Source organism: Phocoena phocoena, chromosome 7 (assembly GCF_963924675.1).
Source record: "Phocoena phocoena chromosome 7, mPhoPho1.1, whole genome shotgun sequence".
Lineage (NCBI taxonomy): Eukaryota > Metazoa > Chordata > Mammalia > Artiodactyla > Phocoenidae > Phocoena > Phocoena phocoena.
In genome coordinates, this window is record NC_089225.1 from 33,865,912 (window position 1) to 33,891,938 (window position 26,027).

The 26,027-nt window shown below is 44.9% G+C and overlaps 1 protein-coding gene across 1 annotated transcript in view; it reads left to right on the forward strand.

Moving 5' to 3' along the window:
• KIF5C (kinesin family member 5C) overlaps positions 1 to 26,027 on the forward strand; it is a 147,026-nt gene that overhangs the window by 47,892 nt on the left and 73,107 nt on the right. Inside the window, 3 exon segments of the mRNA XM_065881158.1 lie at positions 6,480 to 6,570; positions 14,775 to 14,848; positions 21,574 to 21,678. Coding sequence (XP_065737230.1) covers positions 6,480 to 6,570; positions 14,775 to 14,848; positions 21,574 to 21,678 — 270 coding nt within the window.

The following is a 26,027-nucleotide window of genomic DNA, read 5'->3' on the forward strand; positions in this document are numbered from 1 at the left end:
CAGAATATTTGTGTCAATAAAAAAATGAGTATCAACATTAACCCAAAGGCTTCCTGCTTTTTAGTTAGTGTTTTAGAAACATTTTCTGATTGTTTGCCAAGCCCTGGACAGTTTATGAGTTTATCTTATTTGATTTATTCTTGTGCAAACTAATATAATGTTTTATTGATGTCTTAACCTTGGACGTCTTTGGAGTCCTTCAATTCAAGACAAATCCATACACCTTTCTGGAAGGAAGCACATGTGCCTTTCTCTCTCAGAGAAAAGAGATTTGGATGTTGAACACGTAGCTCCCAAAGTGAAAAAAAACTGCCATGTAAATGTAGGCCAAGAGCCTTGGTCTGTCTTTTTTTTTTTTGCGGTACGCGGGCCTCTCACTGCTGTGGCCTCTCCCGTTGCGGAGCACAGGCTCCGGACGCGCAGGCTCAGCGGCCATGGCTCACGGGCCCAGCCGCTCTGCGGCATGTGGGATCTTCCCGGACCGGGGCACGATCCCGTGTCCCCTGCATCGGCAGGCGGACTCTCAACCACTGCACCACCAGGGAAGCCCCCTTGGTCTGTCTTGTTCTGGAGGACAGCGCCAGGTCTAATGCTTCAGGGATGCCGATTTTAAATCAATACAAGAACACAACTTTCTAACAATTGGAGCTAGTTGAGTTTCGAGCAGGTTCCCTGCTGCCTCGCAGGGCTGTGGAGATGAGAGCTGTGCATTGAGAGGGCATCGGATGGGCTGACTCTCAAGTTCCTGTTAACTCTGGGAGGCCATGATTCTAATTCTCCTGCTGTACTGCTCCAGCTCTCATAGCAAGAACTCTTTGTTGAACTAATCAATTGTATATTTGGAAGTAATTTAGAATTGATGGGGAAGAAAGCAGGGGAAAAAAGTACCAGAGGCTCATGCTTGTTTCCTTGATGTTCAGAGAGAGCAACTGATTCTAAAGCCAGAACTCTCAGAGCATGAGACAGGGAACCAGGAGGTCTGGATTCTAGGCAGAGACCTGCTGGCCACCTAATTGGCTGGGTGACTTTCTGCAGGTCATCTACCCTCTCCCAGTCTCGTTTGTTTGTTTGTAAAGCACAGTGCTGGGTTTGGACCAAGGACGTTTTGGCTCTGAAAAATTTTAGAATTTTTCTTAATAACTCCTTCTTTTCATAACAGGTCTTACATCTGCCTTTTCCTTGCCTCTGGTTGGCTTTCACCTGTTTTTAATTCCTTCTGTTGCAAGGAAGCCTTGCCACGTGCGTGCCCACCGTGTTTCTTGCCAGTCTTGTCCTTCTTTCCTGATCTTAAGCCCTTCTTTCCTCATTGGGTACCTGTCAATCCCAACTTCATGGTTAACACTGTCTCGACTCCTGTAGGCTATGGTAGGGCTCTCTGTCTTTTGTTGCCTCATTAATCGCTTTGCTTCCATCTTTCATGTTAGTCCTAACATCTGCTGTTCCATGTGTCTCCTACTTTTCCAATAAATCATTAGCTACCTAGGAAAACAGCATGATTTAAAGGAGGAACGCTTGAAATTAGAGACTTAAAGTAATTTCCCCAAAGTAATAGAGCTGGTGATGTGACTGGGCCTTAGTTTTCCAGTTTGTGAAATGGAGATAATAATACCTACCTCATGGAGTTACTGTGAGAATTAAAAGAGATAAAATATTAAAGGATTTGGATCACAGTGGTTGGTGATGGTGTTGGTGGACGGTAGTGAGAAGGTGGTCAGCACAGGAAGAACCTGTCATATTCTGTACTTTCAGGAGTGAAATCGCACAAACACCTGGGATGGAGAGGTTAGTGATATTCTCAGTAATCACTTCCTCTACTCAGTGTCTGAAGATAATCCCACAGAGTGAGTTTAAATCTTGTGGAAATTTAAGTCTTTTTTTTCCTGTTTCTTTCTTTCTTAATAAAGATAGAAGAAAAATCATTTAAATCATTGGCCCCCTTTGGTCACAACGCTTGGTTGGTCTCAGAGATTGTTATTAGATTACCTCTTGATTATCTCTTCTTGGGCATAATTAATTTCAGTTTCCTTAACCTCTCTCCTGGTGCCCATTTTCTAAAACTTTAAGTGCGTCTTTTGCTTTCTTCTGTCTCCCAGAGTAATATTCCTTCCAGGATGGGGAACAGTTGTTGGGTAACGGGTCAAATGGGTTAACAGACAGGCCATATAGTTCACAGACACTTTGCTCTCAATAACTTGATAGGAATTCTGGTGGTTTGACTTTTTTGTTTTTTAATTTTAACTATAAAAACGTAAGAACCATCTGCTGTTATTTTTTTGTATGTGATCCTGGTAAGTTATTTAGCTACACCGCTCCCATGCAATTAGCACTGCTCTGCGAGAGACTTCCATGGCAAAGCTGGGTTGCCTTATTTTCAGTTGTAATGTATGTGGAGTGTGTGTCCCATCCAGATTCCTTTCATAAATTGCAGCAGGTTTGCATAACATGCAATTAGGTCTTGGCATTTATATGGCTTCTGTCTTAGCTGGTTAGATGCTTTAATAGTAGTGGTCCATTTGATTGGTTGAGAATGGGTCACATAGTAATTTCTGTGGAGCAAACCAAATAGGGTAATGTAACAGAAAGTGATGTCAGGGTGGGGTGGGGCTGCTTTAGTTTAGGGTCACGGAAGCCCTCAAAGGAGGAGAAGTTGGAGTTGACATCTGACAGGGGATGAAGAGACAGCCAAATGAAGATCTGTGGTGAGCCAAGTGAAGATCTGCAGTGAGAGAATTCCAAGAAGGTGGAAGCGTTAAGAGCAAAGGCTCTGAGCTGAGGAATAAGTACAGTACTGAAGGAAGTCCAGTGGGCTACGCTGTAGTAAGATGGAGGAGAATGCAGGGAGCTGAGGGTGGAGAGGGTCTAGTCTAAGTATAATAGGAGCCACTGGAGAATTTTAAGAGGGATGATATCATTTGATTTATAGTTCTAGAAAGCCCACTCTGACTGCTAAGTGAAGATTGGATTGTTAGGACCAAGAATGGAGGCAGGGAGACCAGTCAGGAGACTGTAGCTGTTGTCTTGATGAGAAACGATGGTGGCTTGGACTGGGGTTATGTGGTGTAGATGGTGAGAAGTGATACAATTTGGGATATATTTTGGATTTGGAATCTATGGGACATGATGGATGATTTTGGCCTGAGTACTAGGTGATTGGTGGTGCAGTTCTTACTCAGACATAGAGGGCTTGATGGTTCTTTTTTGTCCAGTCAAGTTTGAGATGGCTAATGAACATCCAAGTGGAAATGTCTAGCAGGAGATTGAGTATATGAATCCGGAGCTTGGGTGAGATTTGAAGGCTGACATGTTCATTTGAATTACAGAGAGGAGGCTGAGGTCTGGGTCCAGGGCACACTGTCACACAGAAGTCTGGAAGAGACATCAGCAAAGGTCATGGACAGAGTGGCCAGAGAAGTCTCAGAGGACCATGTGCTGAATAGGTGCCTGGAAAGGAAAGTGTCTCCAGAAGGAGTAACTGGTGACCTCATCATTCAGTTTCAAGTGTTAGCACCCAGCACCCATATTAAGATGTAAATCCAAAAATTTATTCTGCAGCTGCAAATGTAGTGACAACTAGAGCAAGCTGGGCCCGTTGCCTGCCCACAGAAACCCTCGGCCACAGTGGGATCAGAAACAGGGAGACTCCTGTCTCCTGAGGGTCTTTGCTGCGGTCTCAACCAGGATTTGTGAGATTTTCATTTCTTTACCAAAACAGCAGAGAGTGATGAGTTCGTTGTTGTTATTTTTGCTTAAATGGCCGTTGTATATACAGCTGGCACACCGTGCCACAAGTCAGTTCTTGAAAATAAAAGCCGATGACCGCCTCAGTGCACGAAAAGACACATAAAAATGCTTACATTTTTAACTAATTTATGTTCTAATCCTGACAAGATAAGTCTCATAACAAACCATTTTCTAAATTTTCTCTTTTCTCGAAGGCAGTTTCTGTTTGGGAATTAACTTCAGCTTATGGAAAATTGTTATATTATGCGTTTGTCACTTGGTAAATGTGATATTATTGAAATGAAGAGTAGAGATTTCTTGCTTTCTACGTCTTTTAAAGTGAAAGCATAGCACACTCCAATAAACATTTTCAATTAAAGGGCAAAATTGGGGAGTCCTATTTTTTGTATCATATACTATAATTTAATAGGTCCTTTCCCCTGCTGTGTCAAGTGCATTTTCTCCAAAACCTAAAGCAGGATCATGCTGTACGCAAGACGGTTTATTTTGGTGATTCTCATCAAGTTTGGAGAAATGATGGATTTGTTTTAAATTAAGCAAAGCTGCATTTTCTTTCCAGAAGGTTCAGCGGACGACAGATACTTAGGCAAACTCTGTAAATGTTTATTCTAACCTTTTACACTACTGACATTTAGTTGAATTTTACAAATAGATAAAGCTGCTAAGAATATGGTGGGCTGATCATTGGCAATAGATTACAGTGAGGATATAATCGTGGTTATTCAGCCAAATACTAGATTCACTGATTGAATGAGACTTGCTGGGAACAAAACATCAGGAAATAATCCCTTTCCAGAATTTTAACAGAATGAATGGTTCTGCTGCTTTGTATAAAAACAAAATGTGATCGTACCTGAAAATTCTCCATTTTTTTCTAAAACCAAGCTGGAAGTAGCTCGTTTACCTGGTTGGCGCAATCTTGTTTTTTTAAAGACTAAAGCTCGAGAGCACAGCCCTAACGTGTAGCCTCATCTACATGTGGCTTTACCATAGACATAGAGGAGTGAAATATTAAGCCGGTCTGACAGCTGTGTGCTTCCTTTTGTGTGAAGGTTATAGGATGTAACAAGCCTTGTCCTTGGATCCCCCATGAGCGGTTATCTTTTCAGGGTGTCAGACTTGTCCTTGAGTGGTTCCCCGTGTCCAGAGCCACGTGTAGGAGGTGCAGGGTGGGAGTGAAGGAGGCTCTTGGCTCTCTCCTCTCCTCCCTTCTCTTCTCCTGCCCTCCCTTCTGCACTTGGGGAAAATGAAGGTGAAGGGGCCGGGGGAGGACCACCCCTTGCCTGGGTGGTAATTGGTGGGGAAGGGGTGCTGTGATGGGGGGTTCTCCTGGGGAAGAGGCTGTGTCTTTCCTCCCTACCTGCTTCCCCAGTGTGCAGCACCGGGCGTGGAAACGCCCAGTAACTGCTTGTTGAACGCTGAGTGGTGGAGTGTCAGGGCTCTGCACCTCCGGAGTCAGTAGCACCTCAGCAGAACCTCTTCCCTTCCCTCCGGCAGTTCCCTCCTCCAATCGCACACAGCCCAGTGTCGGGCCAAATCCCCAGAGCCCACACCTGGGGAGAGCACTTGATTTATATATTTATAAATATATTTATGTAGAGGCCCCCCTTTATCTCCAAAGCCTCCACCCAGTTAAGACACCACTTATGCATGTGAAGAAAACACTAGAGTAATCTAGGACACAGAGCAATAATATCTGGCTACTAAGAGCAGCTTCTTAAGTCAGATCATGGCATCTTCCCACTGAATAAAATCCAAGTGCGTTACCTTGGCTAATTTCCTTTCCCATCTCCTCTTGTACACCCTCTAGTTCCTTGAGCACCCCTGGCCCCTTCCTGTCTGCTCCACCCTTTGCCTGGAATGTTCTTCCACGGTTCTTCACATGCCTCAACTTTTCTGATCTTTTAAAGATCCACTTAACTGGTACTGCTTCACGGAGGTCTTCTTTGGCCTTCTCTCATCCCCTCTGTCCCTATACGTTATTCCTAGGCACGTTGCATTTTCCTGTGTGTTTGCTTTCTTGTTCATTATAGCTGTCACACTTGATTGAATGTTCTCCAGGCAGGACTGTCTTCTGATTGGTTAGCAACTAGTCTATGGCTGGATCAGAAGAAACTCTCAGTGACTAAATATTTGTTTAAATGTGTGAATGACGTGTCAACCTACATTTCATCAGAAAAGGTGCTTCAAGTAGAAAAAAAAAATGTTTTTCTTCTTTCTCCTTTCCGATTCTCAACATACAGTACACACACACAAACATGTTGTTCATGTTAGAAAATTTCCCTAGCCTTGGGCTTCCCTGGTGGTACAGTGGTTAAGAATCCGCCTACCAATGCAGGGGACATGAGTTCGAGCCCTGGTCCGGGAAGATCCCACATGCTGCGGAGCAACTAAGCGCATGCGCCACAACTACTGAGCCCGAGTGCCACAACTACTGAAGCCTGCGTGCCTAGAGCCCGTGCTCCGCAACAAGAGAAGCCACCGCAATGAGAAACCTGCGCACTGCAACGAAGAGTAGCCCCCGCTCACCGCACTTAGCCCGTGCACAGCAACGAAGACCCAACGCAGCCAAAAATAAAAAAATAAATTTATTTTAAAAAAAAGAAAGAAAATTTCCCTAGTCTTGGTAAGGAACTGCCTTAAAGAGTGGGCTTGGTGACTTAGTGCCTGTGGTCTGACTAGTGCCATTAGTGCCTTTTCTTTCTAAGCGTCTAATGTGCTTTGCCGTTTCCTTCTAGCAAGGAAAGCCATATGTCTTCGACAGAGTGCTGCCTCCCACCACGACCCAAGAGCAGGTTTACAACGCGTGTGCAAAGCAAATTGTCAAAGGTAAGTGCTAACTCTTCATTTCTTCGGGGCGCTTCAGAGTAATGGAAGACAGTAAGTGGTATTCACAGCCTAGGAATCAATACCCTTTGACCATAAGCAGAGGCCTGCTAATTGGAAACACTGAATTATAGCGAGTTCTGGCCCTGATTTGCTGTGATGTCAGGCAAGTTATTTAACTCCTCAATACCTCCTTTCCAAGGAGATTTCTTTATTTCTTTTGCCACCTTTTGGGCAGAGTTATTCTCTCACCCAGAAGTTTAAAAGCAAGGTAAGCCATAGTCACGCTATTCCTGTAATGGTTCTAAAATACTGCTGAAGGTATAGTACCTCCTCAGGAGAAAAATATCTATTCTGAGACTCCAGTTGTGTATTTTTGGTTGATTTGTTTTGTGCATCTGTCTCTTCAGAAAGAAGCTTTTTTTTCTTTTTTAATTTTAAATTTTTTTATTGGGGTATAATTGATTTACAATATTGTGTTAGTTTCAGGTGTACAGCAAAGTGAATCTGTTATACCTATATGTATCTACTCTTTTTTATCTTCTTTTCCCATATAAGCTATTACAGAGTACTGAGTAGAGTTCTCTGTGCTATACAGTTGTCTATTTATATATAGTAGTATGTATGTGTCAATAGAAATGATCCCTGAAAGTATAGTCTTCAGGAAGAAGCTTTAAATGTGGAAAATTCTTGGGCGTCAAGGAATTTTCTACAGCATCCTAAGATCACATTACCTTGCTGGTTAGTGAGTTGTTCTTGCTAGTCAGCATTCCTCAATTGTACTTTCATCTAACCCACTTTCAAGCATGCCGCCCAGATCCTGACATTTGTTCTTCCACATAGGTAGCCTGAAGCCTGAATTTGTGTCTTAGAGATCAGTCCTATTCTCTGGGACTGGCCTTGGTCCTGAAGGATCCGTGTCAAAATAACAGCAGGGAGACAAAGCAATTTACACGTTGCTCTACCTTGCCCTTTTAAATCAGGGGCAGGATGGAGCTTGCCTTTGGGGAGCTCACCATCTGGACAGAGCTGAGGGGCATCTTTGCCTTTCATACTTTGCTTTTCATCATTAAATCCTTGCCTTCAAATTTGAATGCTGCAGCAATTGTGCTTTCAAATGTCTTGATGCTACCACTTTTATAGGCAGTGCTAGATTCAAAGAGTGAAAAGTAAAACAAACAAACCAACCAAAAAACCCCAAACACCTTGTCATATTAGATTCACTTATTTTTAGAAGCCGAGCTGACTAACCTAACTACTTGAAATGCGTGAAAATCAGCCCTGGGTACATCTGTTAGATTAATTCTGACCCTGGACACGTGCGTGGGAGACGCCCATCAGAATGTAATGTTCCTTGCTGAGGTGCATGGTTAGTCACATTCTTGTTGCAGACATCACTTAAATTAGACGGTGTTCACAGTAAGATTATTATAGAAAATTGAAGAGAAAAAAATATGCCTGAATATGAGCTTTTTTTGAATTAATTGTTTGGGCCTGTATCTGGTGGTAAGTTTTGTCTTCTCTCTACTTCTACTCTTTTGCTTCTCTTTCTATCTAAACATATTTGCTCTTTCTTTCTGGAATATATAGTTCTAGTTTGCTTCTAGTCAGCCCTCCTTCCCCTCTATTGTCAGACTCTTTCATATTTTTATTAAAGTAAGATTAATCACATATGAGCCAGAATTTCCTTGTTTTTCTCTCCTCCTTCATTATCAGATCTAAATAGTATTTACTACGTGCTATGCTAAGCGTTAGGGCCATTTAAACACATACCTGCCCTCTCTAAGTTGACATTGTAATTAGAGATGGATACACTCTGTTTTTTAAAAATCCTGTGATTAACAAACAATAATAATAATCTTTGAGTCTTTATTTACTAGATAAGTTTGGGTCCTTTCAGCGCTTGGAATTCTCTATAATATATGAAATGTCAGAAATGGGCAATCCCTGGGGGGTTCCTGTGGACACCCTAACTATGGATAACTTGAGGCCCCAATATATAGTGAGCCACAAAGAAAACTATTTAGAATAAAATCGGGACTTCCCTGGTGGCGCAGTGATTGGGAATCTGCCTGCCAATGCAGGGGACACAGGTTCGATCCCTGGTCCGGGAGGATCGGATCCCACATGCCGCGGAGCAACTGGGCCCGCGTGCCACAACTGCTGCGCCTGCGCTCTGGAGCCTGTGTGCCACAACTGCTGAGCCCGCGTGCCACAACTACTGAAGCCTGCATGCCTGGAGCCCATGCTCCGCAACAAGAGAGGCCACCGCAGTGAGAGGCCCACGCTCCACAGTGAGGAATGGACCCCACACTCTGCAGCTAGAGACAGCCCGCGCGCAGCAATGAAGACCCAACGCAGCCAATAATTAATTAACTAATTAATTAAAATAATAATAATAGAATAAAATCAGGCTCTGACATGATATAGTAAACAGACATTTCTTGGGCACCATACATATAACACGAACATACTCATTTTGTAGCAATAAAGAGTATCTTATTTTCCCTTGAAAGAAAATTATTAGGGGCATAATGAAGACCAAGTTTAACTTTTTTTAATATCCACTGAGGCTAGTGTGAAGGGAAGTGGCTGTGTATTTCTGCATCAGCAAGATAAAATGTAGGCATATAAGAAAGAACTGCTTGGAATAGATTACTAGGTACAGCTGAGGCATCTGTGGCCATGACAAGCCCTATTTACATCAAGTATGGAAGGTGGTGAAGTGGAGGTCTTTTTTTTCTAGAGGCCAAGAATTGAATCAAATGACTTCTAAAGGAAGTTTAAATCGTGGTCTCTGTGATTCGTGGTAATGTAGTGGACTGGTGAGCTTTCTTTTCAAGTCTATCTAAACCCTTAATGTTTTTGAGATCAGGAAGACTCCTTTTAACTGGACAGCTTTATTCTCTCTCAGTCTTTGCATTCCCTTCAACTTCACTGAGTTAAAAAAAAATATTTCAAACATTTGATTGTAGAATCCTGGCACCTCCCACACTCCCCTTTTTATCTGGTGTGTATTTCTCAAAACATCTTCTGAAAGAGTCTGTAGAATCTCTTCCAGTTCTTCTAGAAGAGGTTATAGGGTTTGTGAGTACCAGCATGGTAAATAGAAAGGTTCCTATGGATGCCGTAGGAATTAAAAACCATGGTTACTGGACACTATTACTGAAATAAGAATAACTGCGTCCCAGCCTACAGAAGCCACCCCTGGCATTTGCCTTCCAAATTAACTGGATGTAGACCATCCAGTGCTAGAGAAGATGGTTTCTTGTTTTCCAGTTCTAATTTCTCTAAATTGCATTCATTTAGTTGTTTCATTCATATTTTTATGAAAGTATATTAGGTATTTGCCATGTGGTAAGTACTGCTCGGGACTGGAGTCACCAAGATACATAAGACTGCAAGAATCTTTAAGTATAGGGAAAGAGACAGACGCATGCACAATTATCATACACGTGGGGATTATGTGCTTTAGAATGGGTGTGTGCAAAATGCTATGGGAGCACAGAAGAAAGTCACTACTGGTTTTGGTGGGTAGAGAGGAGGACTGGAGAATTAAGACTTCTTGGAAAGGTTGGGTTTCTGAGGAGCATAGAAAATGCAGGGTGGTACAAGCAGAAGAAATAGCAAAAGCAAAAGCATAAAGACCCAAATTATATGGGCAGCTTAGAATGGTACAGGGTGCATGGTTATGAGACCTGAAAAGTTAGACTGGACCAGAATTTGATAGAAATTGAAGGGCTTTATCTTATAGGTGATGTGGACCCATTGAAGAGTCACAAGCTTAGGATATTATCAGATCTATTTTATTATTTTATTATATATGACTCTTAAGAAGAATTATATTTATTTAGCTGCTGTTATCTGTCAGGCACCCTGTATGCATTTTACATATGTTATTGCATTTTAAATCTTTACAACTTTATGAGGTGTGAGCATTATTATTCCCTTTGTACTAAAGAGGAAATTGAGGTGAAGTAACTTGGCCAGGTCATTGAGGGAGTAGTGAAGCGAGGCTGGGCCTTGAACCTGAGTTCATCTGACTTACTTGAATTTTACTATCCTGCCCCCACTTTTCTGGTGGGCCCATAATGAGCATTTGATAATTATTTTATGAGTTGTTCCTTTTCCATCAGGCCATATGGACCACATTGCAAAAAGACAGGGGTAGGAATGGCGGTGGGGAAGGGGAGGGGGAGAGAACGGAGAACGGAGACTGGGTTCCAGAGCTGAAGGGTGGCCCTGGCTGTCTGCCGATAGTGAGACACACTTCCATTCTGAAGACGCTGCACGCCCTCACCTGGGCACAGTGCCTGCCCTCGGACTGGTGGGGCCAGTATCCTGGTTGGCCTCTGGCATTTGGCAGAACGGTCTCTGCGTTCTCTGGGCACCGCCTGCCTGAGTAGTGTGGTTGGCTGGCAAAAGCCTTAGGATTCCAAGCCAGGGATGAGTTGCAGCCACTATTGCCAGGGGCTCTGGTGCCACGACCAGGCCACTGTTTCACCTGGAGAGTCGATAGGAGGCCACAGCAGCCTCCTCAGGCACCCTGGTGCGTAGGTATGATTATGTCTTCCCCAGATTCTTACCTGATAATGGAACTAACTCTTCTGCTTCAGCAAGACCTGGACTCAGAACTAATAAAACCTAGGATGGAAAGCTTGGCTCTAAAGGCTGCACCGGGAAGCAGCAAGTATTTTCAAGGACTCCGTTCCACTCCTCCCTCCCAGGGCTCTTCCCACCCGCTGTGGACTCTCTTTTGGGTTTGCTTGGCCGCTCGATGGACGTGTGCTGTGCTCGTGGGGCGCCGCTGGCTGTGTGGTGTGAGCTGAGGTCACATCACGCCAGACTCCATCACAAAGAAAGGTTCTGTCCAGCTGGGCTGGTTCCTGGCTCTGTGGCTGGTGTATAGAAACAGTCATTATGTTATGGCGGAGACTCTGAAACAAATGCTCTCCTCGGCCCCAGGACCTGTCCCTCAGCGTGATGAAAGTGCCTTTCTGTGGGCTGTTTCAGCGAGAGGCAGGCGGGTTGGTTGTGTGGCTCAGTGGCACCGAGCACAGGCCTGTTCCCTCATCTCTCTGTGCTTGGCGGGTGTCCATCTCTCCGTATCTCAGTGGTCCAGGCCCAGATGCACTTTTAGGCTGCGCCCCCCTCCCAGCCTCTCCTCTCCTCTCATAAGCAAATACAGCCTCAACAACAAACAAACTCCCCCAGACCTGGAGTTTGGAAGAAAGTAGAGAACACTGGGTTTGAAGAGTTTTCTGTTTTCTTTTAAAATTACCTTCTGATTCGGAATCCAGTTGATAGAGGGCGGCATCAGCCCTGTTCAACCTTGAGCACCAGAGGTAGGTTCTCCAACAACAAATTAATTGTAACATGATTCTGAACACTTTAAGGGCCACACGGGGGATGGGGAAGTTAAGCTGTGACAAAGTGAGAGAGTGGCATGGACATATATACAGTACCAAACGTAAAATAGATAGCTAGTGGGAAGCAGCGGCATAGCACAGGGAGATCAGCTCGGAGATCAGCTCGGTGCTTTGTGACCACCTAGAGGGCTGCAAAATGCAGGGTGGTATCCCTGGGATAGGGAGGGTGAGAGCTGATTCACTTTGTTATACAGCAGAAACTAACACAACATTCTAAAGCAATTATACTCCAATAAAGATGTTAAAAAAAAAGGCCACATGGAGTTTGTCCTAATGGGCTTCTCTTATGTGTTCTCTTTTTCTCAAAAAAAAAAAAAAAAAAAAAAAAGAAATTGCCCGCAGTGTTGAAATAGCCACAGCAAAGAATCAGGGATTCTCCAAGTAAGAGTCTCATGTGCCTCTCAACTCTCTACCCCAAACAAGCGATGCTGTCCATGAGCTCTTGTTTGCATATATGTGCCCCAGTCCTTAACCTGAGGGAGTCTGTCGAGCAGTGACTCACTAGGAGTTAGGAGGATGGTGCATTCTCTTAGTGAGGGTGGATTTAGAGGGGTGGACTGAGCCTGGGGGTTGTCTGCGGGGCAAAATTCAGATGCCTTGGTCCCATTGCTTCCTGGCGGAGGAAGAAGCAGGTGCTGGGTTTTCTCCCATCTGCAGAGCTGGGTTCTGAGCTGAGATTTCTTCAGCGTGGGGCAGTTGTTCAGGGCCGCCTCTGTGTGCAGGCGAATGAGTAGGGTGGCCAGCGGCTGCGATGAGGAACCCAGGGAGCTGGACCCCTGGCCTTGGCTGCCGTCTTCCTGCCCCAACACCTGAGGTAAGGGGTCATCCCAGGCTACTTCCTCCACAGGGACTTAAGAGAAGAAAGAAAGCCCTTTCAGTGTGGGGGGAGAGGTTTAGTCTCTAATAAACAGGAGCTTTAGCGCTGGGATTGTGGCTGGCATTCTCATTGTCTGGAGTTGTTTGTGCCATGGATATGTAGAATTTGAAAACAACGACCAAGGGTGGAGACCACTTTCTTTGGTCCCTGAAAGCCTGTCACATTTGTGGTTGTGTAGAAGCTCTCCACTCCGGCCACCATTTTCAGACTGTAGATATCTTTTCTCTGGGCAAGTTGGCATTTTTGAGAAAACTGAAGCTTGAACCTCCAACCCTTACACTGTAGTCTTCACGTTTTTGCTTCCCCTGTTACCAGGGAAACCATTACCAGAAGTTGGATACGTGCGAACATTTTCTCTCTCTCAATATAGCTTGACACAAACTCTTGAGGGCTGCCAGGATTAAAAAAAAACTGCCACTTAATTTTTCTTTTTTTAACTACCCGAGGAAAAATCCTGCTTTCTTTTCTGATCCCAGTTCACACTGCAAAACCTCAGACCAGTACAATGTGTATTAAAAAATTTTTTTAAAAGACCCAACAGGGGCTTCCCTGGTGGCGCAGTGGTTGAGAGTCTGCCTGCTGATGCAGGGGACATGGGTTCGTGCCCCGGTCCGGGAGGATCCCACATGACGCCGAGAGGCTGGGCCCGTGAGCCATGACCACTGGGCCTGCGTGTCCGGAGCCTGTGCTCCGCAACGGGAGGGGCCGCAGCAGTGAGAGGCCCGCGTACCGCAAAAAAAAAAAAAAGACCCAACAAAACAACAGAAACTAACCAGCATCATAAAATTGAGAGAGACCAAAAAAGCAAACAAACCAACTTAATCAGGGCCTGAAATAGAGCTGATTGGCTGGCTTGATTTTTCTGTAAATGGCCTTGGAGAGGACACCCCCTTATGGGGCTCCTGTCCCCACCCCTCCGTGCTTTTAGGAATGAGGACTTCCTCCCTTTATATAGAGATGGTGGGTCAGGGAATATTAATTATGCATCATTCCGCTTTCAGTGATGTTTTTGTGGATGAAGTAGGATCAAGGGAAATGAGCACTAAATATATTTTAATCACCTTTGCTGCTTTGAAAGAATTCCCACAGATAATCATCAGCTCATAGCAGCGTCAGTCCATCTGTCCGCACGCCTCCCCTTGTCCCTGGATGAGAGAGAGGGAAGCAGCCTGCAGCGTGTGGCACAGTCTGCTTCTTGTGTAACTAAAAGAAATTCCCGATGCTCTTGGGCCAGGGTCATCTTGCTAGCACAGTCACTGAAAAAACAGAGTCCCTAAATTCGAGTCAGGACCCAGTTGGTTTCCGGGCTGATCGGATTGTCACCGTGTGTCTCAGTTTACAGAGTGGGACCCTGTCCCCCCAGCTGTGGAGTAGCTCTGCTCCGAAGGGGCTTAGCATGGCCTTCTCAAGAAACCTCCCCAAGGAGCCCGCCGGGGCCAGGGTTTAAACCGACCCAAATCAGATCTTCAGGAGAGAAATCCTATTCTACACCTCACTCCAGACACTCAGGTCACGATAATGTTTTGGGGTTTTTTTTCCCACCTCAGCTGATCTCAAGAGATCAACGTGGAGAAGAAAACTCAAATACCTTTCTACTAAAAAGAAAATACACTGCTCGATACCTGTTTCGATTTTGATGTTACCAGGAGAAAGTGTGTCTGCCTCCTTCTTCATTAATATATTCTGTAGCCGTGTGAGTCCATTTATTTTTATTTTGTGGAGCAGTGGAGGCCCTCGTTCCTGCTTTTATCTCACAATTCTACTTAAAATGCACATGGAGTTGAAATACATCATTTGTGTGAAAAATGAGATGGGCCATTTGGAAAATGCAATGTTAAAACAGGCAACCAGCACTAGCATGCAATCAAAGTAATGAGTTAATTTTTTTTTCTTGCTCACAGATGTCCTTGAGGGTTATAATGGGACAATTTTTGCGTATGGACAGACATCATCAGGAAAAACGCACACCATGGAGGTAAGGTTGCAGCGTGCTGTTATGTCGTCTCTGAGATGACTGAACGGAAGTGGTGCTTCCAGCAAAATGCGAGATGCGTGCGGCTTTTTGACTGGGCAGTAGATGGTTAAGGGATGGTTATGTTTGTGTCACAATTTTTTGTGTCCTTGAGGAGTTTTAAAAATATTGTTGAGTAATAAAATCTCAGGAGTTAAGTATTTTAGAAAATCCTTTGCTGATAGCTCTGTCAAAATAGGAATAATAAATTCTATTTAAAATAATCATCGATAAGCTAAACAGTGGTGTGAGTATCCCTGTGGACTGCTGCCCCAATCTTACTGAGAAAGTCTGCTGTGAAAATCATTTAGTCTAAGAAGGGCCTCTGGGGAGGTGAGTCTCTTCTGAATAAATGAAAAATGGTAGGTCAGAGGTTGAGAGAAGTTGGCTTGTGGACCAAATGCAGCCCACAGACATATTTTTGTTTGACCTGCACAGTGTTTTTTGTGTTTTTTTGTTTGTTTGTTTTTAATCGCAGGCAGTGTTTAAAATGGGATGGTTTCAAATAATTCTAAGTGTCCAACTTTGGTTGAAAATGCTGAAGATTTAGCAACTCTGGGTGAAATTTCACCATAATATAAAGTGTAAGCTTCACTGGAGCAGTGCTCTGCAATGTCTTGTTCACCTTTTTACTCACATTGCTATTGTGTGGGACCATGGTGGTCACCTAGGAAGGCTTCGATAAAGTATTTGTGAAAATGATAGCCTCATGGTGGCCCTGGCTGACCCACGTTTGTGGGGCTGGGCCCTCCACGCACATTGTGAGCAAGTGTCCAGCATCCTTCCCCGCAGACTTACACACCTGGCCTCTCTGTGCTCTTGAGGGTGTGACACCAGCTCTAACTGTTAGCCCTGGAGCTCTGTGGCTCCAGGCTGTCTTCCAGACAAGGCGCGCCTGCAGACAAAATTGGTCCCCTTTACCTCTTCTTTTCCTGCTTTTTGCCATGGATTGGACTCCTATGTGGCCTTTGGGGCTGGATAATTCTTCTAAAGGCTGGGCCCACCTGACAGGTGAGGAGAGGTGAAGAGCAGTTATTATAAGAAACGACACAGAGGAAGTTTGGGGAATTCAGCTTACAAGCAACAGGGTAAGATGAATCCTTAATCCTTCAAGCTTAGGTTTTTCATTTACTCTTGGGAATGTCACTGAGACGCTGCTGCAGAATGGGTTTAGCTTATGAATCATTGCTATTGAAGAAGAGATTTCAAAGGCTCGAGGCTAAAATCCTCAGGGCTCTGATGTTCTGTTCACACCAACTTCAAGTGTGGGGTGTGCCTCTGGGGATCTCATTCCTGTTGTGTTGACTCGCTTCCCCCCCATTTTGCTGGAGACAGAGTGGTTCAGAGATTGTACGGATTAAAGGAAGCACGAGGTTTATTTGCCACCTTTTCTAGACGGAGCAGGACTGTTTCCTGACACCTGAGCCTTTCCGTCTCTCTTCTCTGCATCTCACATCCTACTGCAGTACTCCTTGGAAATGGTGGTACAGGCACGGCCGTCCCCACTCTCCGGCTCTGGCCCCTCGCCTGTCTCTCCTCCTGGGCCCCAGACCCTTAACCTTCTAGGTGCTAGAAAAGCCGCAGTGACATACATTTCCTAAGTTCCACCCACTCCAGTAACCATGGACAGAACCTTCTTCATGGTTCATAAGGCATGAGAGAGAGAGAGAGATTGATTGATTGATTAAGAGATGGCTTCTCATGAGGGAATCATTCCTTAGTTCTTTGGAAAGTTACCACACAATATACAATACAAAAAATGCTATATTTAAAATCCCCCCACATCTTACAAAAATGCCTCTATGAATGACCTTTTAAGCTTTGGGATTAATTCGTCTTTGGGAAATACAAGGTGTTTGCTAAATGTCAGAAATTTAAATTGTAAACTATCAAAGGAGAGACCTGTCCCCAGAGTAAAACCTTAGTTTGTGTTTTGTGTGTATGGCAGGGGTAGGTGGGTGTGAGGAGATGGCAAAGAGGTATGCCAGCTCTTTCACACTAAAATTGGAGACGTCTTATTAAATGAGGGCATCGCCAGCCCTCTGTGACTCACGGTGTCAGCCACGCAACTCCTGGAGCAGTGCTGTGGGTCCAGAGGGAGCCACGGGACCTAAAGGGAATGGGATTCTGTGCGGGCCACTCTAACAGTTGCCTAAATTCTGTCTCCTTTCCATCCTTGCCAGTTTTAAAAGGTTGCTAGTAATGAGCTGCTTTTCTTCATCGTGACTTTGAAGGATCACATGCTTAGGCCCACAGGAGGAAGGAGAGGGGTGGCTGTGGGTCCTTTCCGAGCACCTTCTCACTCCCTACACACGCTGGGTGATTTTAGGTCGGAGAAAAGGTAGGGGATATTTTAGAGGAAAACAGAGGAAAGGAGGAACCCCAAGCTGAAATCCAGAGACTGTAGGAGACCAGGAAACCCAAGATCCTGGAATGCAATTAAATTTTAAAAAAACCCCGCAGGGCTCTCACCATCTGAAAGGAGGATTTTATGTATTCAGCATTACACATTGTGATCCTTTAAAGGCTTTTGCAAGGGGCTGTTAACTCCCTGAATGGACAGAAAGTGTCACATTTAAAAGCTGTTTTTCATTTTAATCCCCTCCATTTTGGGTCTGACATCCAATGGTGATTCCATACCTTCTCCTGAGGGGAACAAACAGATGAGCCGACATAAAATTGGAAAGATTAGCTTCTGAAAATGGCGCGTTTCAGGCGGATTTTCAGTGCAAAGAGGAAATACTTGGCAGTGTTGGTGCTAAGCTCCATAGGACCCTTGGTGCACTGGGCCCTGGCTGGGCTCTGGCAGGCAGCGCTCAGGGGAGGGTTGGAAGAGAGGTCCCTGGGTGCCGGCTGCCCGGGGAAGAGAGGGCTGGGCCTTTGTTCAGCGCGGGAGGCTGGGAAGGGCTTCTCTCGGCCCCGTGCCTCACTTTGTGGCCCTGTTCTGCACACGGATTTAGATGGACGGAGACACACAGTGTTTTTCCTTCTGCCCAAAGGGACACCTGGAGGCCCTGGAAGGGTGCGGGCTGCCCTGCTGCGAGGAGTTGCCAAGTGATTTTTAATGAGCCTATCTGAGTGCATTGGTGCCCTTGCGCTGACAGGCCCCCTGCTCTCCCATCTTAAGTGTTTCAGGAAACTCTGTCCTGCTTGGGAGGCTGAGGCGGCCACTGGGGCTGGAACAAAGGAAGTCTTGTTCTGTGGCCAGTGGCCTGGGTCTGCTTTCTGCTTTCACGTGTGCTCCGAGAAGGCCACCTTCAGAAGTGGGAAGTTTTTGAAGAGGATTATACAGGATGCAAGCATTAAAATGTCTCTTCTTTTTGCTTTCTGGGAGAAACGAGAAGACAGAGTGGGACATTCCCCTCGAGTCCATCCCTGGTGCTCCAGCCAACTAAACTTGTCGTTGTTCTCTCAGTTCCTACCTTTGTTCTCTTACTCCCATCTCCTCTCCTCTGCCCACATCCTCTTTGTCCGTCCTTAATCTTACTCATCCCTCAGGATTTGGTGTCTCTCAAGGAAGCCATCCATATCACCCCAGCTGGAAGGGACTTTTCTGTTCTCTGAGTTTCCATAGCTCTTTGCCTCCTGACCACCTTTTATTGCCTGAGGTGACTGTTTATTGTATGTGTACATGTGCATTTCATTTGCAAAGCAGTCAACATAGATGCAGTGAAGACCTTTCTGGAACACCTCTCTGTCTCATACACACACCACACACATCCGTCCTCGCCACGCACATACCCCACACCCCTCCATGCCACACACCCACCACCCATCGATAGCCCTGCACACACATCCACATGCCACTCACACCCACACACTGCACACACCACATATACTGCAGACACACACACTGCATGAACACACAGCCACAGCACACGCAAACTACATACATCACCACCACAGAAGTCAGCACTACACACACCCACACCACACACCACACACCACACACCACACATACCACACACCCACACCCACACCCACACACTACACACCATGTACATTAACACCACACACACACTCACACACACACACACACACACACACACACACACACAGATTGTTTGGGCAGCCTTAGTGTACTGAGTATAAAGGCCCTCACCACTCCTGGGTTTATGAGCTAGAGCAAGCATCCCAGCCCCCAAACCTGTGGTAGACTTGGACATCCCTGTGTCACTGTGGGGATGGGGGTATTATTAGGTGTTCTCCAAATGAACGTGTGCTCCTTGTCATGTGATTTTCGGGTTGGGTCTTCAGGGCAACAAAACAGGAAGTGTCCAGACTCATCCTGGCTCTGCCTTGATTCTTACCCTGCCAAAGGCCAACAAGGGATGTCAATACTTGAGTGTATCCAGAATCAATTGGAAGATAAATCCGTTGAAAGGGAAAGCATCTAGGGAAACAGATTTGAGTCAATTATAAATGATTTTTGGATTCTTGATCATTCTTCTTTGGCTGTGGGCCACTGAAGAGAAGCTAAAGGATTATGATGAATTATTAAAGAGCTCTGGGTGGCAGCGTGGAGGGCACTCTTTGGACCCTCTTGAGTCAGATTGGCCCAGTGGTGTTGCATTTGACTGTGTTTTCACTGTAGGTACCATTTCTGCCAGGAAATTCCATACTCCAGAGCAGGTGGGGTCCAATATTTGATTTGTTACATGTTTTAAGATGATCTAGGAGACCATCATAAAACATAAAAGAAAAGGCCATCATAAAACAAAACCAGTGATTTGGTTTTGTTTTCATTAGATATATATATGAATGGAAACATGTTTTCAGACTCTTCAAGTCAAGTAAACCCCAGCAACTTCTTGAGGGGATGTATCATGAGCGAATAACAACATTTATTGTCACTAAGTACATTATATATACTGTTTAAGTTAATTTTTATTTATTTATATTTTTTGCGGTACGCGGGCCTCTCACTGTTGTGGCCTCTCCTTTGTGGAGCACAGGCTCCGGATGCGCAGGCTCAGCGGCCATGGCTCACGGGCCCAGCCGCTCCGCGGCATGTGGGATCCTCCCAGACTGGGGCACGAACCTGTGTCCCCTGCATCGGCAGGCGGACTCTCAACCACTGTGCCACCAGGGAAGCCCTGTTTAATTTAAATTCTACAGTAATTCTATGCAGTAGATACTATACCAAGTATCATAAGCAGTGGGAGGAAATACATATGCACTGGCCACCCTGCCTTTAGGGAGTGTACAGTTAAACTAAAAAACAATAGAAACACATCAAATGATTTAGGGTCCTTAGCAGATGAGGCATTCCAGAAGAGTACCTGTTTTCCGAGTAAGAGCCAGAGGCCAAATGTGTCTGAATTTGGCTTTTCTCTTGCTTTGAACGGAGTGGAAGGTCGGGAATCAGGTGTGTGAAGGAGGACTCATAATGGAAAGTGCTTTGTGGCCTGTAGTCAGTGCCAGGGTTCATGCAACTTCTTGCTTTTGGTAATTCAAATGTTGGCTCGGAAGTCATCTTGTTAGAGAAGCACTAGGCAGTGAACCTCTGAAAGAAAAAGAGGACTTGATTGAGGAAAACAAAGCAGATCTGGCAGGTATTGGGCAGATTTTGAACAAAGATGTATTCATCAAAGTTGTAAAGGCTGTTGAGCATCCCTGGAAAACTAAAAAGCAGACTGGCTTTGCTTCCAGTTCCATTTCTTCCTAGAGTTTTAGAACTTCTCAAAAGCATGTGTGATTCTCTGGGAAGACAGTTGCTGGCAATCACTTTAGATGTGTGTTTGTCTGCCGACGGGTTGTTTAACCCGTGATAGAACTTTTAAGTGTTCCTTTGGTGTGGGCATGAAGAAGGCTCTCTGGGAGTTGTGCACCGAGGTCCTTGCTAAGCCTGTTGCTTGAAACACTTCTAGAACTCTTCTTTAGGAATTGCTTTCAGGTCCTATGCTGTCTCTTTTTGAAACTCTTCAGAGGTGGCAAATTCTGGATCTTGAAAATGGATTTAGTGATAGTCCAAATAACAGAAACATTCACCGATCCATCCACACCTTAGGTAAAATGAATAGAAATGGAAAAAGGCCGGGAAATAATAAGAGAATATTTTATAAGCAGATTTATGTATTAGAAACAGCCAAAAATTATTTGGAACAGTTCGGGCTGGGAATTACAGATTTTAAAAAGAAATCGATAAAATGGATCTTCTTGATTGGTGTGTCAAGTGCTACTGAAGGTATTTCCAGCATAAGTTTCTTAGAAATTTTTGAGCAACGATGATGTGAATGAAACTGTATCTATCAGCTCGCAAGGTGATTTCATTAAGGCAGATTAACTTGGATTTGCAGGTTCTGGTCAGTTTGTAAAATTTCCAAAACACAGCCCACGTTTAGTATGTTACAGTCACACACGTAACCTCTTTCTTTCTCCCTTTCCCTCCTTCCTACCCACACGCTCACCCACATACACACTGATCTGCTGCCCGCAGTGACGGCACGAGGGGATATTGGGGGCCTTCAAGGCCAGCAGGACATGCTCTCCCCTGCCCGGTTGAGTTACCCCGCTAACTGTCGGTCTGTTGGTAGGTCGGGTGGATCTCCTAGGGAGCAGGCAGTCCTGCGTGGTGCTCCCTGTTCCACGGAGTCCTGTTTAAGAAGCCCAGGTTCGGTCCCTTCTCTCCCTCTCACATGTCGCCCAGCACTCTTTAGCTCCCTGTGTTTGTCTTTTTCACTCCCTAGGGGAAGCTACACGACCCTCAACTCATGGGCATCATCCCAAGGATCGCACACGACATCTTTGACCACATCTATTCCATGGACGAGAACCTGGAGTTCCACATCAAGGTAAGTGCTATTATTGAGTCCCAAGAGAAGAAACTGAGTCCCAGATTGTGTTTCTTTGCTTTTCTTTTATGTATACATAGAAGATTTTATCTAATTTAAGTGACATTCCTGTGATCAGCAGAACCATATTTATTAGTTAATGACTCAGGCTAATACTGAGGAGATCCTGAGATAAAGTCAAAGCCCTTTCTAGGATGGAATCATCTTGGTAGTTGTCTGAATTCTACCCTTTACCCTGTGGATTTCTGTAGATCTGACTGGCCTGTGTCCATGATTGGGTGAGGACAGCATTTCCCAAAGTGTGTTCCATGGAATACAATCCCTCATGTTATTACTCAGTGGGCTACGATGGAAAAGGCGTATGTGGTCAAATTAGCTGGGAAAATGCTTTCTTGAACAATGTTAAACTTACCCCAAGCTTAAATATGCTAACGTGTAATGCAGTTCTGCAAAGTGGACATGTACTATATTATATTTACTATGTTATTTGACTGTGGACATACTTTACCCTCCTTGGAGGATGACAGACTAGTATTTTGAGGAGCACTTTCTGAGAAATGTTAGGAAAGGGAATTCTTTTCCTCCTTGTTTTTGTTTTTGTTTTTCAAACCTATGTTCTGGCTTAAATTTGAATTGAAAGAGAGATTTCTACTCTCAACTATAGCTGTGAATTCATAACATTTGGTAGAAGGGGTATATTCATTGGAACGCCTTTGTTTGCAAGTGACTGAAAGCTACTTGTTTAAGCAAATAGAGGAAGTTGTTGTAAGATACAGAATCTGACAGCAGGCATGGGGGCGGGGAGTTGTGGAGAAGTAAGAAATCCAGGCTCTGCTTTTCCTATTTTTTTTTTAACTTAAAAAAAATTGCAATATAGTTCACATACCATACATTTAACCTTTTTAAAGTGTACAGTTTGATGGTTTTTAGGATATCTTCAAAATTGTACAACCATGATCACTGTTTACTTCCAGAACATTTTCATTACCCCCAAAAGTAACTCCATCTCCATCACAGTCCCCACGTTTCTTAATTTCTTTAATCCCCACCCTCTTGCTTAATTTCTTTCCCGTGTTTCAGACCATCTTTCTCTTTTCTGTGTATGGAAAAGAGGGTGCATGGCAGCTCCTGCTCTACATTCCCTTATTTCCAATTCATCATTCCCCTGGGGAGGTGCCCATTGGCCCAGCCTCCAGTAGGTACCCCCTGCTCCCAACTCCGATCAGCTGTGTCCAGGATGCACATGGCTGGTAGGGTCCCCGCCACAGTGACTGGGGACAGGTTTGACAAGGGGGTGGAGGAGAAAGGGGCAGTTAGCAGACTTGGAGGTGAGCAGATCAACCAAGAGGCTGATCATCCTTGAAGGCTGGGACCCAGGTGCCTAGGCCCATCATTTTAGAGGTGAGAAACTGAAGTTCAAAGATACAGAGCCAGGGGCTTCCCTGGTGGCGCAGTGGTTGAGTCCGCCTGCCGAGGCAGGGGACGCGGGTTCGTGCCCCGGTCTGGGAAGATCCCACATGCCGCGGAGCGGCTGGGCCCGTGAGCCACGGCCGCTGAGCCTGCGCGTCCCGAGCCTGTGCTTCGCAACGGAGAGGCCACAACAGTGAGAGGCCCGCGTACCGCAAAAAAAAAAAAAAAAAAGATATAGAGCCAGATGGCCAGAGTGACATATCAAGTCCTCGGCAGAGTTGAGATTTATTGATTTAATTAATTTATTTAATTTATTTATTTTTGGCTGCATTGGGTCTTCGTTGCTACACGCGGGCTGTCTCTAGTTGTGGTGAGCGGGGGCTACTCTTTGTTGGGGTGTGCGGGCTTCTCACTGCAGTGGCTTCTCTTGTTGCAGAGCACGGGCTTCAGTAGTTGTGGCTCGCGGGCTCTAGAGCGCAGGCTCAGTAGCTGTGGCACGTGGGCTGAGTTGCTCTGTGACATGTGGGATCTTCCCGGACCAGGGCTTGAACCCGTGTCCCCTGCATTGGCAGGCGGATTCTTTTTTTTTTTTTTTTTTTTTTTTTTGTGGTACGCGGGCCTCTCACTGTTGTGGCCTCCCGCTGTTGTGGCCTCTCGCGTTGCGGAGGACAGGCTCCGGACGCGCAGGCTCAGCGGCCATGGCCCACGGGCCCACGAGCCCAGCCGCTCCGCGGCATGTGGGATCCTCCCAGACCGGGGCACGAACCCGCGTCCCCTGCACGGCAGGCGGACTCCCAATCACTGCGCCACCAGGGAAGCCCGGCAGGCGGATTCTTAACCACTGCGCCACCAGGGAAGCCCCAGAGTTGAGATTTAGATTCTTGATCTGACCAACCCCACATGCAGTACCTGTTCCATTGTATTAAATTTCCACCTTTACTTATTTCTGCTGTGTACCTTCCCCAAATTATATTTAAACAAGTCAGAAACTGTTTGCCCAATTATAAAGTACATCCGGCATATCTTTTTCTTTACAGCTCCTTTTGTTGGCTGAAGCCAGCTTCTCCTCCTTGCTAGACTTCTTTATATCTGAGGATACAGACACTTGTTGCTTTGATGGGATCAAGATTTGGGAGCTTAGTGCATCTTTAAGGCTGTTTGCGTTTAAATTACCTTAAACCACTATAGGGCTCTTATGGGATAATCCTGGAGTAAGATGTTAAACCAATTATTGCCCTCAAAATAAGGTCTCATATTAGAATCTTATTAAGATAAAAATAGCCCCAGCATGAAGGGGAAGAAGAGGAGGAAGAACACTCACGTCTAGGGCTGAATTTTACAGTCCAGCTTCCTGTCCTGCATTTGTAGTTAGGCTGTCTTATTTCACAAATAATAATTGTAAATGAGCAGGTTCGTTATTGACTGCTTCTTATTTTGAACTGAGTAGTGACAGGCTTAAACAAGAAAAAGAGGCTTGATTAAGGCAATATTGAAAATCTCTTCCTTAAAGTGAGTCCCACAGAGGTTTTATTTATTTATTTATTTTTACATCTTTATTGGAGTATAATTGCTTTACAATGTTGTGTTAGTTTCTGCTGTATAACAAAGTGAATCAGCTATACATATATCCCCACATCCCCTCCTTCTTGAGCCTCCCTCCCACCCTCCCTATCCCACCCCTCTAGGTGGTCTCAAAGCACCGAGCTGATCTCCCTGTGCTATGCGGCTGCTTCCCACTAGCTATCTATTTTACGTTTGGTAGTGTATATATGTCCATGCCACTCCTTCACTTCGTCCCAGCTTACCCTTTCCCCCGCCCTTCCCCCTGCGCCGTCCCACCTCCCACCGCCCCGCCGTGTTCTCAGGTCCATTCTCTATGTCTGTGTCTTTATTCCTGTCCTGCCCCTAGGTTCTTCATAACCATTTTTTTTTAAGGTTCCATATATATGTGTTAGCATACAGTATTTGTTTTTCTCTTTCTGACTTACTTCTCTCTGTATGACAGTCTCTAGGTCCATCCATCTCACTATAAATAACTTAATTTCATTCCTTTTTATGGCTGAGTAATATTCCATTGTATATATGTGCCACATCTTCTTTATCCATTCATCTGTCGATGGACACTTAGGTTGCTTCCATGTCCTGGCTATTGTAAATAGTGCTTCAGTGAACACTGTGGTACATGACTCTTTGAATTATGGTATTCTCAGGGTATATGCCCCGAGAATGGGATTGCTGGGTTATATGGTGGCTCTATTTTTAGTTTTTTAAGGAACCTCCATACTGTTCTCCATAGTGGCTGTATCAATTTACATTCCCACCAACAGTGCAAGAGGGTTCCCTTTTCTCCACACCCTCTCCAGAGTTTATTGTTTGTAGATTTTTTGATGATGGCCATTCTGACTGGTCTCACAGAGGTTTTAAACATTATTTCTGAACATGCTTTCTCCTAGTGCCAAACAGTGCTTATTTGTTTTTCTTCCATCTGGTTTTACAAAGTACTTGAGGTGACAAAAATAAGAAAATTCAACCCCCCACCCCAAAGCAGCCACTATCTGCTATGGTAAAAAGAAACTAATAAATCAGGATTCTCTTTCTACTTATATTAAATGAACAAGATTCTAATTGCCAGATTTCCTAATATGTAGTTCACAGTTGGTCTTTGGATGTCATTAATTTTCTCTGTAACCTATGGAAGTAAGGGCACAAGCTTAGGATCTCAAAGATAACAGAAAAGTCTTAATGAAGACCAGACAATTCTGAAATACATAAAATGGTTTGGAACCAAGATTGAGTGGGCTGCAGAAGGGCTGGGTTAGAAATGTCTAAGGTTAGAGGCCAAGCAGACCCCAGGATTCCAGCCACAGGGAGAGGTTTCCAGAGCAGTAGGTCTTTCAAAGGTCAGGTAGTTGTCTCTGTGACAGAGAGGGTCAGTGACA